This window comes from Mastigoproctus giganteus, chromosome 1 (genome assembly GCF_048544385.1).
Source record: "Mastigoproctus giganteus isolate SK-2022 chromosome 1, ASM4854438v1, whole genome shotgun sequence".
NCBI lineage: Eukaryota > Metazoa > Arthropoda > Arachnida > Uropygi > Thelyphonidae > Mastigoproctus > Mastigoproctus giganteus.
Genome location: NC_143575.1, coordinates 151062860 through 151079353, shown reverse-complemented (window position 1 = coordinate 151079353; position 16494 = coordinate 151062860). Strand labels below are relative to the sequence as shown.

Genomic DNA, 16494 nt, shown 5'->3' with positions numbered 1-16494 from the left:
ACCAGGAAAAATGTTTGTGAGCTACCCTGAGAGAGAGAGAGAGAGAGAGAGAGAGAGAGAGAGAGAGAGAGAGAGAGAGAGAGAGAGAGAGAGAGTCAAAAGTAGAAGGGAATCACCAAAAAAGAAGAATGATGATATCCAGCTCGGGACCCTGGGTGTGCCAAGACCATACTCATCAGATGTGAGCTCCCCCATGTTTTTCTGCATTTATTATTATAATCTGCTCACATTTAGCCCCAGCCATGGTTCCAATGCATAAAGGAAGTGCCTCTTGTGGTGTAAAGCGCAAACACCGTACATTGTCCATAACAGATAAAGTTGAACTTCTGAAAAAACTCGACAGTAGTGTGTCTATGACAAGTTTAGCTCTGCTTAATTGTAAATTCCAGCAATTTCTCTCAGTTCCTCTTAATCTTAGTAATTTTCTTTTAGCCATTCCTTTTTAGATTTTTTTTTTTCAACACACTTATACAAATTTGCGGAAAAAACACAACACAATATGATGGATAATACAGCGCACTAACAAACCTGTTTTCACAAAATCTCTAACAATACTGATAAACTTATTGTGATCTTTGAGAGTTTATTTTGTCGTAATTAGTTTTATTGCAGCGCTTGCAGTAAACTAATCACAAACGACCTTCGTATGTATGTCATAATAGCGTCACACGTATGTGGCCGACATGACTTCTCAAGAAATAAAGTAACCAACATATGTTTTTAAAAAAAGACTTTTTTTTAAAAAATATTTTAAGCAAAAAAACGACAACACTGACATTACAATATTTATTTTAGAATTACTGATCAAATTATTTCCTAAATATTTTTTAGCCCCTGGGGAATTTTTTTCTTAAACTAGCTTGGCAGTAAACTTGTTAAAGGTAGAAGGAGGTGGTTAGCTGTTGGGTAAAATGTATGTGCTAAAATAACCACCGGTGATCTGGCAAACTCACTAATCCGATACCCCACAGGTCTCAATGCTGCCGGATTAGTGATGGTCAACCATCACTAATTTTTTTTCCAACCTGTAGTAATGAGTTTTTATTAAAGATGCAACAGATTAATTCTCAGTGGCCAAAAGATGTTGCTTTTCATCTAGAAGGTGGCAGAGGAGAGGGTGAGGTTGTCTGACATAACTATGCTTCAGGAGTCTCACTCCTTTCTCAGTAAGATGAGGAATGTCCTGGTACACATAGGATCATTTACTGTGGGGAACACTCCGATGGAGGCAGTTGTAGTTATCAACAGAGAATTTGTGATTACTGTGATTATTTAAGTAACGAGTATGTTTTAGTCTATATGGGCTCATTGCCCTGGAGGCACAATAAATAAAAATTGCCAAAAATATACGTATGATTTCTGCATCACCCATAGCTTCATCTTACAACAAATCATCACTATGAATCCATTTTCTTGCAGTAAATCTTCAGACTCATTGCCTGAAATTTATTAATAAACTTTGTCAGCAGTTTCATAGTGTTCTCAACCTCAGGCAAATTTTATCCAACATTTAGTAGATGTTGAACTTAGTTTTGTTCAAAACTAGTACTATACTGTGAACACTGTCTTCGATGTTGATAACGTAGAACTTTCTTGCGTCTTCTATTTTTTTTTCCAAAATTGAACTCAGACACTTCTCCTATATTATCTTACAACATTTCAGATCCCCTTGATCCATAGGCTGGACAAGGATGTTATGATTAGTGGTAAAATCATGGTCTTTATAATCCTTTCATTAAGTTAACCCTGATCTCAAGCTGAGGGATAAGCTTCTCCATGAATTTTTCATGATTTTTTTTTTTTTTTTTTTTTTTCATTCCTTATGCACTAGATGATTAGAACCATATGAATTCTGTACAGTATGATTACAGTATTTGATGTGCCCTGAAATTTGAAGAACAAGCAACAAACAAAAATTAATTCTTCTTTGTTTGTGTTTTCACTTGTTTTGTACATTTTCTTCTTATACAAACCAATTTATTTTCATATAAGTTTTAGATTTAATTTGATTATTTGAATTTCAGGTTATTCAATATCATCTGGTCAGTTTTTTGCACTACGAGGAACTTCTATTATAGCAGGGGCTCCTAGGGATGCTGATGATAAAGGAAGGGTAAATTGTATTTAATTACATATTAAATATAGCCAATATGATAACTGCAGTGAATAGTTATGTCTAATAATTTCTAGTTTGAGTACTGGTCTTTAAAAAAGTTTCTTTTTCATGCTTTTCATTTATTAATAAATAAATAAACAAAATAATTGAATTTAATTTGATTGTAAAAATAAAATTTAAAATAAATGTTTGATTATTTTCTTCAGCAATTTTATTTTATTTTGGCTCTGTCAATTTGTCATTGTTTAGCTTAAATTTACATGTATGTTTGATTTTTTAAGATAGCCCAAAAAAAGAGCTAGCTGTATTTCAGTTCATATTTTTGCAGATTAGTTCTCTCATAGGTATTATAGGGGCAACACTGAATGCTTAGGTGCTTTTCAGTAGTACACTGTGGAAATATGACCTTTGGGGTTGAGCGCTTCTCCTGAAGAAATCATGCCTGTGTAATACCACTATTCTTTTAATTCTTTCTTATTATTTATTTACTTCAGTTAATTTCTTATTTGGGTGTTTGCTCTTTTTGTGTTGGATGGATTTTTTTTACGCTTTTTTAGCATAACACAGGCAGCAGTATCATGACAACCTTGAAAAGGGCCGTGGGGCCATTTCTATGGTGTGTATAGGTTTTTGTTGTTTAATTAATTTAGTTAGTTTAAGTTTTTGTTTTATGGTAACAGTAGGAGTTACCTATATATGTAATGGGCTGTAGTTTCAGCATTATTAATTTAACATGGTTTGAGTGATTAATTCAATTTAACTGTTTGTTTATTATGTTAGAAATAGTGAGAAAAGCCATATGAGCACTGTTTGCAGTACCAAACCATTAAAAGTACAACAGGTGATCATTATTGATTGCTACTGATTCATGTCCAAATATAGTTTATCATCTGAAAGAAGTTTCAATGGAAGAGAAATAATGAACTCCTCAAGAAAAAAAACTTCTAGTAAAGCAATTATAAACAAGCTGATGACTCTAGGCATGTTATTACTTTTTGTTGTCATTAAAGATAAAGAAATAGATGATGCAATAGATGATTTGCAGTAGTGTGTGTGTGTGTGTGTGTGTGTGTGCGTGTGCACGTGTCCGAGAGAACCTACTGGATGCCTTGCCTCTTCATAGAATAAGCTATTCTTTCTGTGAAATCTGGTATTTTATGGTATGAAACTATTTAACCTACACATAGTAAATATTTTTGTACCCAAAAATTCGTTTCCTGAAGTATCATTTTATTATTTTTTGTATAGAGACTAAATAGTCTGATTATTATATACATTTATGTTAAATTCTTTATTTTGTGCACAGTTTCTACGCAATATAAAGAATTAGTGTTTATCACTGCAAGGCTTATGTTATACAAAATATTAGTGAATTAACATTTATATTTAGGTGATAACTTAAATCTTTCTAGAATTTTTCAATTTTCTCAAATGAATACAGCTATATGACTGATTCTAAGTGCTTCCACAGCAGTAAATATTTAGATTCAATTATGAGGACTGTTCAATAAAGAATGATTATAATTTTTCATGAAAAACCATACTGCTTGATATTTCTAGCAAGAGTATGGTTGCTCGAAATGAGCTGCAGAATTTAGGACCAAACCAAGTTCCATCACATAGCAACTGTGCAGTTGAATCATGTGCATGATGTGACCTTGGCAGTCAGTCAAGTTTATGCCCGTTCAATTTGGCCTATATAACAATGGATGTGAAATGTGAGGAACAGTATGCTGCTCTCAAATTTGTTGCTGACTCAATAAACCATCAGCTAAAGTGTATGAAATGTTAAGATTTATGAGGATTCTGTGCTTCCATACAGCTCGCAGGTGGGTTAGAATGTTTAAAGATGGATGTGATTCAATCACAAAAATGCTTATGTAATTGTGAGAGATCATCATTATAAGAGTAAATGAACTGGCAGAGATGTTGAGAAATCAGTAGGAAGCATGCACAGTATTATCCATGCATATGATATGTGTTTGTGCAACAGCAAGTTTACATGAAGTTTTGTTAGGAGCTGCAATGGATTATTAGTTATTGAAGAAGTTGAGGTTCTGCCCAAGGTGATAACGGTGGATGAGACATGGCTTCATGTTCACCCAGAGAGTAAGCAAGAAAGCTCTGTTTGGAAGTGTATGTCATTGCCATCACCAAATAAAAGCAAAAGTTGTAGTATATGCAGGAAAGGTTATGGCATCTTTTTTTTTTTTTTTTTGATTTAACAGCATGTTGTGTAAGTGTTACGGGACCATACCACAAAACTGTAGCAAGGTCCTATAATTACAGTTCTGTAGTAATCATGCACAGTCATAGCTCCTGACTCTGATGTATGGAGGTGCTGCTTTTTAAAGTTACATTAAATTGCCTTGCTTATAAGACATTAGCATTTTAGCATTAGCATTAGTAGAGGCATTTGATGCAAGAAAGCAAGCTTATGCAGCATCAGCCAAAAAAAAATAAAAAAAAAAAAACCACTTCCACTTCACCCCTCTGTTCGTTCAAAATACCTGTCCAGCTGAGCCTTAAACTTATTTAGGCTATCAACCTCCACCACAAGGGATGGAAGACTGTTCCACCAACCAACCACCCGCTGGCTAAAGGCAAACTTCCGCACATCCATCCTACATCCCTCTTTCCTTAATTTGAATTTATGCCCTCTCAGGTGATTATTCTGAGCAAGAGGAAGAATCCCATCAGCATTGAGCATGCTCAAACCATTCAAGGCTTTATACACCTCAACAAGATCACCTCGCAGGTGCCTAGTCTCCAGACACTGTAATTTGCAAAACTTAAGCTTTCTTCGTAAGAGCAACCCTTTGTTCCATTCACTAATCTTGTTGCCCTTCTCTGTACTCGTTCCAGCAGCTCTACATCCTTCTTGAAATGAGGCCTTCAGACCTGTATACAATACTCAAGGTGTGGCCTGACCATTGCCTTATACAAGGGGATAATCACCTACTTATCCCTGCTAGAAAAGTTATTCCTGTATATCACTGACAAGACACCATGAGCTACTCTTACAGACCATATGCACTGCTCAGAAAACTTCATATCTGCCTGCACAATTATCCCCAGATCCTTTTCATTCTCTACCACTGTCAGGGTGGTACCACAGAGTTGATACATTACTCTGGGATTAGTGCTTCCCATATGTAGTACTTTACATTTATCAATGTTAAACTTCATTTACCACCTCTCAGCCACTTGCTCAACTTTTCTAGATCCTGTTGCAGCAGTGTACTGTCATTAGTGTCATTAACAACCCTGCCAACGTTGTATCATCTGCAAACTTGGACATTAAGCCTGATATACCATCATCAATATCATTTATAAATACAGAAAATAACAATGGACCCAACACTGAACCCTGAGGGACTAAACTAATAACATTAGTCCACGAAGAGCAGTGTCTATTGATTACCACTCTCTGTCTTCTCCCACTCAACCATCCCTTTATCCATAGCAGCGATTTGCCTACAATGCCACACTGCTCCAATTTGTCCAGCAGTCTTCCACGTGCAACAGTATCAAAGGCTTTTCTAAGATCCAAATATATGATATCAAAGTTATTCTTTGCATCCCATTCCTTTGTGACTACATCATAGTATCCAATCAAATTAGTCAGACAAGACTTCCCCTTAACAAACCCATGCTGTGTCTAAGCTATAACTGAAGCCTTGTCTAGATGATCCTGCAATGCTTCTTTAACCAGTGCCTCCATTAATTTCCCTGGAAAAGAAGTTAAACTAACAGGTCTGTAATTACCTGTGTTTCCCTTTGATCATCAATTGTGGATTGGGGTCACATTTGCACATCTCCAGTCCATCATTATCCCCCCCCCCCTGAGCCCAGGGAAGCTCTCATAATTATAACTAAGGGTTTGCTTACTTCCTTTGCTGCCTCCTTTAATATAACTGGATAGATTCCATCCACCCCAGGTGCCTTTCTTCTGTTTATATTCAACAATTTCTCCTCCACTTTACTCTTAGTTATTACAAGATTATTTAGCATACTGCCAGAGTTGAATACACCTTTTGTATTCCCCTTCCTGAATAACTCCTCATGTATGAATATCAATGCAAAATATTCATTTAGTTTGTTAGCTACCTGAGCAGGATCATCAACAGTTGAACCATCGATATCAAGTGGACCAATCTGATTCATCTCCTTCCTGTTAGAGTTTACATAAGTAAAAACTTTGCTGCTTTTCTTTGCATCCTTTGCCAAAGATTTCTCATAATCTGCCTTCGCCTGCCTAACCTCCTTTGTAACTTGGTTACATACCAGCTTATATTTATCGTAGGCTTGTGTGTCACATGTTAATTTGTTTGTGTCCCATGCATTTTTCTTCTCTGTCATATGTCTAATTAGTTCATCTGACATCCATTTAGGCCTAAATCTTGAACAATATATCTTTGTTGGTATGAAAAGCCTAGTAGCTTCCAAGATTAATTCTTTGAATGCTTCCCATTTTGAATTTGCTGTTGGTAACATCATCAGTTGGTTCCACCGTATAGAATTTAAATAATGTCTCAGACCACCGTAGTCACCTTTATGAAAGCAAAAACCCTTCCCTTTACCCTTGGAGGTAGTTATCGCTTTGACTAAATTCCACTGCAGCACACTGTGATCACTGCCACCTAGTGGTTCCTTTATCTGCATATTCTTGATGCATTAGCATTAGTAGAGGCATTTGATGCAAGAAAGCAAGCTTATGCAGCATCAGCCAAAAAAAAAAAAAATAAATGAATAAATAAAAAATAATCACTTCCACTTCACCCCTCTTTTTGTTCGAAATACCTGTCAAACTGAGCCTTAAACTTATTTAGGCTATCAACTTCCATGACAAAGGATGGAAATCTATTCCACCAACCAACCACCTGCTGGCTAAAGGCAAATTTCCTCACGTCTATCCTACATCTGTTTTTTCTCAATTTGAATTTATGCCCTCTCAGGTGATTATTCTGAACAAGAGTAAGAATCCCATCAGCATTGAGCATGCTCAAACCATTCAAGGCTTTATACACTTCTATCAGATCACCTCGCTGGTGCCTAGTCTCCAGACACTGTAATTTCAAAACTTAAGCCTTTCTTCGTAAGAGCACCCCTTTGTTCCATTCACTAATCTTGTTGCCCTTCTCTGTACTCATTCCAGCATCTCTACATCCTTCTTGGAATGAGGCCTCCAGACCTGTATACAGTACTCTAGGTTTGGCCTGACCATTGCCTTATACAAGGGAATAATCGCCTCTTTATCCCTGCTAGAAAAATTCCTATTTATCATCGACAATACACCATGAGCTACTTTTGCAGCCCATCTGCACTGCTCAGAAAACTTCATATCTGCCTGCACAACCACCCCCAGGTCCCTTTCATTCTCTACCACTGTCAGTGTAGTACAACAGAGTTGATACGTTGCTCTGGGGTTGCTGTCTCCCATATGTAGTACTTTACATTTGTCAATGTTAAACTTCATTTGCCACCTCTCAGCCCATCTGCTCAACCTTTCCAGATCCTGTTGCAGTAGCGTAGTGTCCTTGACAATCCTGCCTGCCAACCTTCGTATTGTCTGCATACTTGGACCTTAAGCTGGATATACCATCATCAATATCATTTATAAATACAAAAAAACAATAATGGACCCAATACTGAACCCTGAGGGACTCCACTAATAACATTAGTCCACGATGAGCAGTGTCCATTGATTACCACTCTGTCTTCTCTCCCTCAACCATCCCTTTATCCATAGCCACACTGATCCAATTTGTGCAGCAGTCTTCCATGTGCAACAGTATCAAAAGCCTTTCTAAAATCCAAGTATATAATATCAAATTATTCCCTGCATCCAGTTCTTTTGTGACTGCATAGTATCCAATCAAATTGGTCAGTCAAGACTTCCCCTTAACAAAACCATGCTGTGTCTGAGCTATAACTGAAGTCTTGTCTAGATGATCCTGCAGTGCTTCTTTAACCAGTGCCTCCATTAATTTTCCAGGAACAGAAGTTAAACTAACAGGTCTATAATTACTTCTGTCACCCTTTGATCCTCCTTTGTGAATTGGGGTCACATTTGCATATCTCCAGTCCATGTGTACCTCCCCTGAGTCCAAGGAAGCTCTCATAATTATGGCTAAGGGTTTGCTTACTTCCTTTGCTGCCTCCTTTAATGTAACTGGTTAGATCCCATGCACCCCAGGTGCCTTTCTTGTATTTATCTTCAACAATTTCTCCTCCACTTTACTCTCAGTTATTACAAGATTTTCTAGCTTACTGTCAGAGTTGAATACACCTCTGGCATTCCCCTCGCTGAATAACTCCTCATGTGTGAATGTTGATGCAAAATATTCATTCAGTTTGTTAGCTACCTGAGCAGGATCATCAACAGTTGACCCATCGATAGCAAGTGGACCAATCTGATTCATCCCCTTCCTTGTAGAGTTTACATAAGTAAAGAACTCTTTGCTGTTTTTCTTTGCATCCCTTGCCAAAGATTTCTCGTAATCTGCCTTCGCCTGTCTTACCTCCTTTGTAACTTGGTTACAGATCAACTTGTATCTATCATATGCTTCTGTGTCACGTGTTAATTTTTATGTATCCCATGCATTTTTCTTCTCTGCCATATGTCTCATTAGTTCATCTGACATGAAGAATCACTACTAATAATTAGATCAAGAGTATTACTCCCTCTAGTTGCCTCCTGAACATGCTGCTGTAAAAAACAATCATCCAATAAATCCACAAAAGCCTTTCTAGTGTGTGAGTGACCAACCCACAAATTCCAGTCCATATCCAGGAAATTAAAATCCCCCATTATAAGACACTAATTTAATGGCCCACTCTATTTCTCTGCACAATTTCTCATTATATTCATCAGATTCATTAGGCCTATAACACACACCTACTCTCATTTTTCCTTTCCCAGTGCTTATGTTACACCAAACAGACTCAACATTTCATTGTCCACTCTCATCAATTGGATGCACTTCCTTAAATTTTGTGTTTCTTAACTAACAGCATAACCCCTCCTCCCTTCCTGTCCTGTCTATCCTTTCTGTACACATTGTCCCCCCCCCCCCAAATTCTAGTTCTGCACTGCTTGTGTCTGTGTGACACCATGTCTCTGATAACCCAATAATATCTGCCTTTGATGTCTTGACTAGCACTTCAAGCTCATTGAATTTATTAACTATACTCCTAGTATTGGTGTGCATGCAAGTATACATGCATCTGTTTCTACTCTTAGGTAACACAGCCCATGTATTTGTTGTTCCAGTATGACTCCCAGCAGTCCTGGAAATTCCCATTGCCTTGCTTTTTTCAAGCTTCTGCTCAATTGGATTTCAATAGAAGTAGTGTAAGAATCACTTTTACCTCTGCCAGCAGCTACTGTTAATCTATTAGTCCTTGTATTCCCCCCAAGCTAGCAGTTTTCCGACCTACCTAACTCTGCCTCGATAGCATCAGCAAATATTCTTGCACCCTTTCTATTTAAGTGTATCCCATCCCTGTAGAAGCAGTCTCTCCTGTTAACAAGCACACACCAGGCTGAGAAAAATTCTACCCCTTTTTATTTATTTGTACCAAGAGATCTCGTGACATAGTGCCACCACAATATGAGATTGTGTTAAATAGAAAACCTAGTTTTTGCTCACAGCTATGTGCAGAAAGAGGCTATGCCTGATATATAATTTTTTATAGCTTTAATAGCTTGAGGCTTTTGCCCTGAATTTAAGTATGCTTACAAGGTGCAGTCATATGTTATTCCCCCCAGATTTTATATTTGTACCCTGTGATTCTTGTCTTACTTAGTTTTTTTTACAACTCAATCAGATCTCTTAAATGTCTAATATTCAAACTTTCCAGTCCGCACCTTCTAAACCATTCATCATATGTGCATAAATTTGCACTCAAACTGATGTGGTTGCTGTGCTTAGAAACTTCTCCAGAAGTTTTCTTTTTTTTAGGTGTGATTTCCAAACCAGAATACAATATTCCAAATAAGGTCTAACCGTCTAAATTAGACCTTTTTGACCAAATAAGGTCTAAAAGGTGTAATTTAGAAGGATAAATCTATAAAGGTTCTATAAAGTAACATGTGCCTTCCTAGTTTTGCCTGTTTATACTGCATGGAAAATTTCTTGACAAATTGAATTGTGACAACCAAATATTTCTCCCAATCCTAACTGCACATTTAAAGCATTAAAGTTTAGTTTCCATTTTGACCATATATGCAACCAGTAAAAGTCTTTTTTCAGCATCATGGCCTTGCTTCAATTTTAACCACCCTTTCACCCTTCATGTCATCATTGAACCTTAATAACATCCCTAAAATGTCCTGGTCATTACCTTTTGTGAAAATTAGGAAAAGGAGGGTAACGCAACACAATTCTTGGGGACGATCCCACTTGTTACACTAGCCACTCTGACAATTTATGACAATCTTCTGTCTTCAACTTACTAGCATTCCAGCTCCAATATCTTTCAGTTTATATAGCAGTCTTCCTTGAGGGATGGTATCAAAAGGGGTGTGTGTGTGTGTGTGTGTGTGTGTGTGTGTGTGTGTGTGTGTCAAAATTGTTACCTGCATCCAACTGTTTAATGACTACATCATAGTAATTTAACTTTAGCATCTCCTCAAGATACTATTCTTGAGGAGAATCTCCTGAATGACATCCTAATAGCTGCCAGCTCTCTGGATTTATAATGGAGAAATGGTCTTTTTTTTTTTTTTCTACTCGATTTGATACTTCTCTGTCACATCATTTTGCAAAATCTTGATTTTTTTTCTTTACACACACACACACACACACACACACACACACACACACACACGCACCCCCCCCCATTATATATCATATGATTAAACATCTTTCTTCAGAATCTATGGATTGTATATACAGCAGAATGTATCTTGAAGAGCAGTTTACCGACACCTGGCACAAAGAAATCGTGCTTGCCTTTCCCAAACCTGGAAAGGATCCAAAAATCGTTGATAATTACCATTCAGTTTTTTCTTTGACAAGTTGCTCGCATGAAATAATGGAAAGGGGATGGAGGAGCGGTATTTAGACACTGATCTCCTTTCCAGAAAATAGTGTGGTTATTTAAGATACAGGTCAAAACTGTACCATTTAATTTGACTGGAAACATGTTTGAGATGCTTTACTTAAACACGAGCACATTTGATTGATCTCTTTTGATATGGAACATGCACATGATGGCTTGGAGATTTGGTTTTTTAGAAGATGTCTATAATCTTGGACTTAAGAGTCATCTACTACTTTTATTAAAATTTTTTTTGTGAAACTGTTCATTTCAAGTTTGTATGGGGCTCATCAAGGATCACTTCTGAGTATTACACTTTTTGCTGTCAAAGTTAATTTTATAACTGAAAAAGTGCCTCCAGCATCATTACTTTTGCATTCCCTGAGCAAATGTATAAAAGCCAAACAACGCTAAAAGACAAATATATATACAACTACTTAACCTTCGCTATGAACCAGTCAGGCATTGTTGTGGGGTAATTGTCCCTGCTAACAGGGAGGTGTCTCTACTATTTAAACTTCACTCATAATTTAAAAAAAAAAATTCATATTGTCTCAAGCCATATAACTCAGTGCTATAGTAGTAGTGGCATGTGATGCAAGAAAGCAAACGTATGAGCTTATGCAGCATCAGCCAAAAAAAAAAAAAAAAAAAAAAAAAAAATCACACCATTCCCTCCAAATGCCTGTCCAGTTCCTCCTTAAATTTATTCAACCTGTCAACTTCCACAACGACAGATGGAAGTTTGTTCCAGCAATTAACCACCCGCTGGCTAAAGGCAAACTTCCGCACATCTGTTCTACATCTGTCCTTTCTTAATTTGAATTTATGCCCCCTTAGGTTCGTAATATGAACAAGTGGAAGGATCCCATCAGAATTCAGTGTGCTGAACCGATTCAAGGTCTTATACACCTCTACTATTAGCATTAGTAGAGGCATATGATACAAGAAAGCAAGCTTATATAGCATCACACAAAAAAAAAAAAAAAAAAAACACCTCTGATTTTACCCATCCATTCACTCCAAATGTTTGTCTAGTTCTGCCTTGAACTTATTTAAGTTGTTCACCTCCATTGCAACAGATGAAGTTTGTTCCAACTATCAACCACCTGCTGGCTAAAGGCAAATTTCCACACATTTGTTCTATAAGTGTCTTTCATAAATTTGAATGTATGTCCCCTCAATTGAGTAATCTGAGCAAGAGGAAGAATCCCATTAGCATTGAGCTTGCCCAAACCATTCAAGGCCGTATACACCTCGGATCACTTCGCAGGTGCCTAGTCTCCAGAAGATGCAATTTGCAGAACTTAAGCCTTTCTTGATAACTGCAACCATTTGTTTATTCACCAATCTCATTACCCTTCTCTGTACTTCTTCTAGCGTCTCTACATCTTTCCTAAAATGAGGCCTCCAGACCTGTATGCAGTACTCAAGGTGTGGCTTGATTATTGCCTTACATAAGGGTAAAATCCTTATCCATGCCCCTTTTACCCCTTATCCCTGCTAGCAAAATTTCTGTATATCACTGACAAGACACCATGAGCTACTCTTGCAGCCTGTCTGCACTGCTTGGAAAACTTCATATCTGACTGCACAATTACCCCCCAGGTCCTTTCCATTCTCCACTACCCTGAGTGTAGTACTACACTCAGGGTAGGGTTGAATTGATTGACAAGGCTCTCATCATATACAGCCTCCTATCGTTCTGGGCAGAATTGCAGATACTTTCAAATTTAACCCTAAGTTGCGAATTTTTTTCACTATTGACCTGTACTTGTGAGGTAAGACTGCAGATCTCCTATTCTTAATGTCATGAGTGCCAATGTGTACAACCATATCACCCTCTGTGCCCTTCAAAGATGATATTTTCTCTTCTACATCATCAACTTTTGACCCTGGGAGGCATACCCTGGTCCTGTTCCACCTATCCTTTTTGCACAATATATTTCCCCATCTCCCTGACAATGAGTCAACCACAATAACTAGCTCCTGTGAGACCAGCACAGTCTGCCCTGAAGGTTGCTGCTGTGTTTCCTGATTATCAATTGCAAGCTTTGGCATTGATGTGGGCAGCTGAGAGCTTGATAGGTCCCACAATTTAAGTCCTTCAAGGACATCTACCCTGTTCTTCAAGCTCTCATAAAAGCCCATAACAACCCTGAGGTGCCTCCTAGTTTTTCGCACTGCTTACATCAAGCACACACAAAGACATCCCTCTTGGCAATATCATGGCCTGTTCCAGAAAGATCCGCAAGCATATCACAAGCTGCACATTTTTTTAGGCTGTGTTGCTTTGGAGAATTGCCCCCTTTGTTTCTCTCCTGAGCCACAGCACTCCTGTTAATTTGTACACATTGCTTTGCTGCTCTAGTCTGGGGCATGATATCTGTTTAAATAAAATTTAATTAATTCACAATGAAAATGAATAAGATTTTATTGATTAATTTATTGATTAATAAAATTAATTGATTAATTTACTATACTATGGTTGACTATACAATACTACGCTAAGCTAATGCAGTAATACATATTCTGCTATATAGTTTTACGTTGTACCTTAGCTATCAAGTCAGAGATATACATTATCAAGTTATGCTATACCGTAACGATCAAAATGTTAAATTAGATTTATCCTTAGCTAAATACAAAAGATATATGCCCACAAATTGATTAAAACCTTTAAAATATACTTTTTTATTACAATTAAAACCCTACTATTCTTCTGTGCTGTGATATTCCAGCCAAAACACTGATACGATAGTAGTACAAGTAAGACAGTTATAACTTACAAAGTCACTAGCTAATATGCTAACAAGCGCTACCAAGCCTATTTAATCTATTTGTAAAACAAAATTAATACATTAACTAATAAAAAAATATGATAAAATACAAAAGGTGAGTAAAACCTTCAAAATATTTAGTACAATTTAAACTCTACTATTCTTCTGAGGTACTTGTTACGTTACGATATTCCTGCTGAAACACCAGCACGATAGTGATATGAGTAGCGAGTTATAACTTACAAAATCACTAGTTAAATTTAAAAATTAAGCTAACGAATGCCATTAAGCCTATTTAATCTATTTGAAAACACAAATTAATATGTTAACTAATCAAAAATACGATAAAATTTCAAAGAAAACTTAGCCGTTTGCAGCAGATACAGAAGTCTAAGTCTTCACTGTGACAGCCGGCCAAATTCACAGTTTACAACTGTGTACACTGTTTACATCAATACATAACTTTAGTGTAAATGGTGTATAGAAACTTTCTTGACAAAGCCCAAAAAACAATATGATATTCTAAACATTGAAATAGGTTTAGCAGCTCAATGAGGCTTAACCCATCCACTTTCTAACTTAAATCACCTCTGAGATCATTCATCATCATCATCATCAGCCATTTTCAATCCACTGCAGGATGAAGGCCTCTCCAGCAACTTTCCAGTTCCTTCTGTTTTGAGCACTGGCCATCCATTTACTACTCAAAAACTCATGAATTTCATCTATCCATCTCCGCCTTTGTCTTCCAGGTTTTCTTCTAGCTCCTCTTGGGTACCATTCTGTTATTTTCTTAGTCCATCTGTCATCATGTCTTCGAGCTATGTGTCCTGCCCAAGACCATTTTAGTTTAGTTTTGATAAGAATGTCCTTTACTTGAGTTTGCTGCCTAATCCATGTGTTTCTCTTCTTATCTAACAGTCTGATTCCCAATATAATTCGTTCCATTCTTCGCTGTGTAGTTCTTAGCTTCTCTTCCATTCTTTTGGTGAGTGCCCAAGTTTCACTTCCATAAGTCATGGTGGGGAGTATACATTGATTCATTATTTTACGTTTCAGACAAACTGGGATATTGCTCTTCAGTATGTGACCATATTTCCTGAATGCTATCCATCCAAAATTTATTCTTCTCTTGACTTCCAGCCATTTATCATTATTACAGCTAATAACTTGTCCCAGATAAGTATATGACTCCACCTTTTCAATTACTGCTCCTTCAATCATTATTTCCCTTTCTGTGGCATACTTGTTCATCATTACTTTTGTTTTAGCCATATTCATCTTTAGTCCAAAATCCTTACTAACTGTGCATAACTGATTAAGATTTTCCTCTAATTCTTTGGGATCGTGGCTTATGACCACAATGTCATCTGCAAATCGTAAATGGTTTAGGTACTCTCCGTTCACATTGACTCCTTTCTGCGACCAGTCTAATCTTCTGAAAGCTTCCTCAAGGGCAGCAGTAAACAGCTTCGGAGATATTGTGTCTCTTTGTCGAACTCCTTTCTCGATTTTAAATTTGCTACTGTCTTTGTCTAGTCTAATAAAGGATGTAGCACTCTCATATATTTTCTTCAAAATCATAATATATGGAGTATCTATGCCTTGTCTTTCCAGTGCCCGAAACATTGCCTTATGCTGTATGGAGTCAAATGCCTTTTCATAATCCACAAATGCCAGGCATAATGGTGTTTTATATTCATTTGCTTTCTCCATTAGCTGTGATATTATGTGAAGGTGATCCATAGTTGAGAATCCTGTCCTAAAGCCAGCTTGCTCTTTCGGTTGATTCTCATCAAGTATTCTTTCTAATCTGTTAGTAATGACCCTTGTGAACAACTTGTAGATATGGGATAACAAGCTAATTGGTCTATAATTTCCAATTTCTGATTTATCTCCTTTCTTATGCAGCAAAACTATGATTGCATTATTCCACTGCTTAGGCATCACACCTTTTCTAATGCACTTTGTGAAGAGCCTTGCCAGTTTTTGTGTTATGTCTCTTCCTCCCAATTTTAACAACTCTACAGTAACTTCATCTTCATCTTCTACAGTAACTTCATCTTCTGAGATCATTATACACATCAAAGTGAAGAATGATGTGCTTGCTGTTTTTATGGCTCTCCACAACCGTAATTCTGGTCAGTAACCAATTCAAATTGTTGCAGCCTCTGTTTTAATCTGTGTCCTGTGAAACATAGTGGTATAGGCCAGTTTCTGTCCTGCATAGCAGTTACTTCAGGTAACTTGGTCCCATGGTGCCAAGTAACTCGGTGTGATCAAGCGATCTATAAAGTGCTTTCTATTTGCCAGTATATATATATATATATATATGAGAGAGAGAGAGAGAGAGAGATCAGTTTTTGTTTCATATCCAGTTCTTCCATTTTTGTTATAATCAGCAGCTTCCAGTTCTACAAGCAGTACATTATAACTCAAGAGAGAAAGTTACCTTTCAGTTCTTTTTCCTTTTATTTATTAAAACTAATCCAACTAAACTTATCCAGCTGATTGGTCACTGGTTAGCATCACTCCTGCCTCCATGTGTCA

At 37.0% G+C, this 16494-nt stretch overlaps 1 protein-coding gene across 2 annotated transcripts in view; it reads left to right on the top strand.

The window, feature by feature from the left end:
- The window catches only part of LOC150091195 (integrin alpha-9-like), a 688379-nt gene that overhangs the window by 306830 nt on the left and 365055 nt on the right, over positions 1-16494 (top strand). For both annotated transcript variants that reach the window (XM_090374615.1, XM_090374611.1), the window contains exon 8: positions 2025-2113. In XM_090374615.1, coding sequence (XP_090230741.1) covers positions 2025-2113 — 89 coding nt within the window. The remainder of the gene's footprint in view (positions 1-2024; positions 2114-16494) is intronic.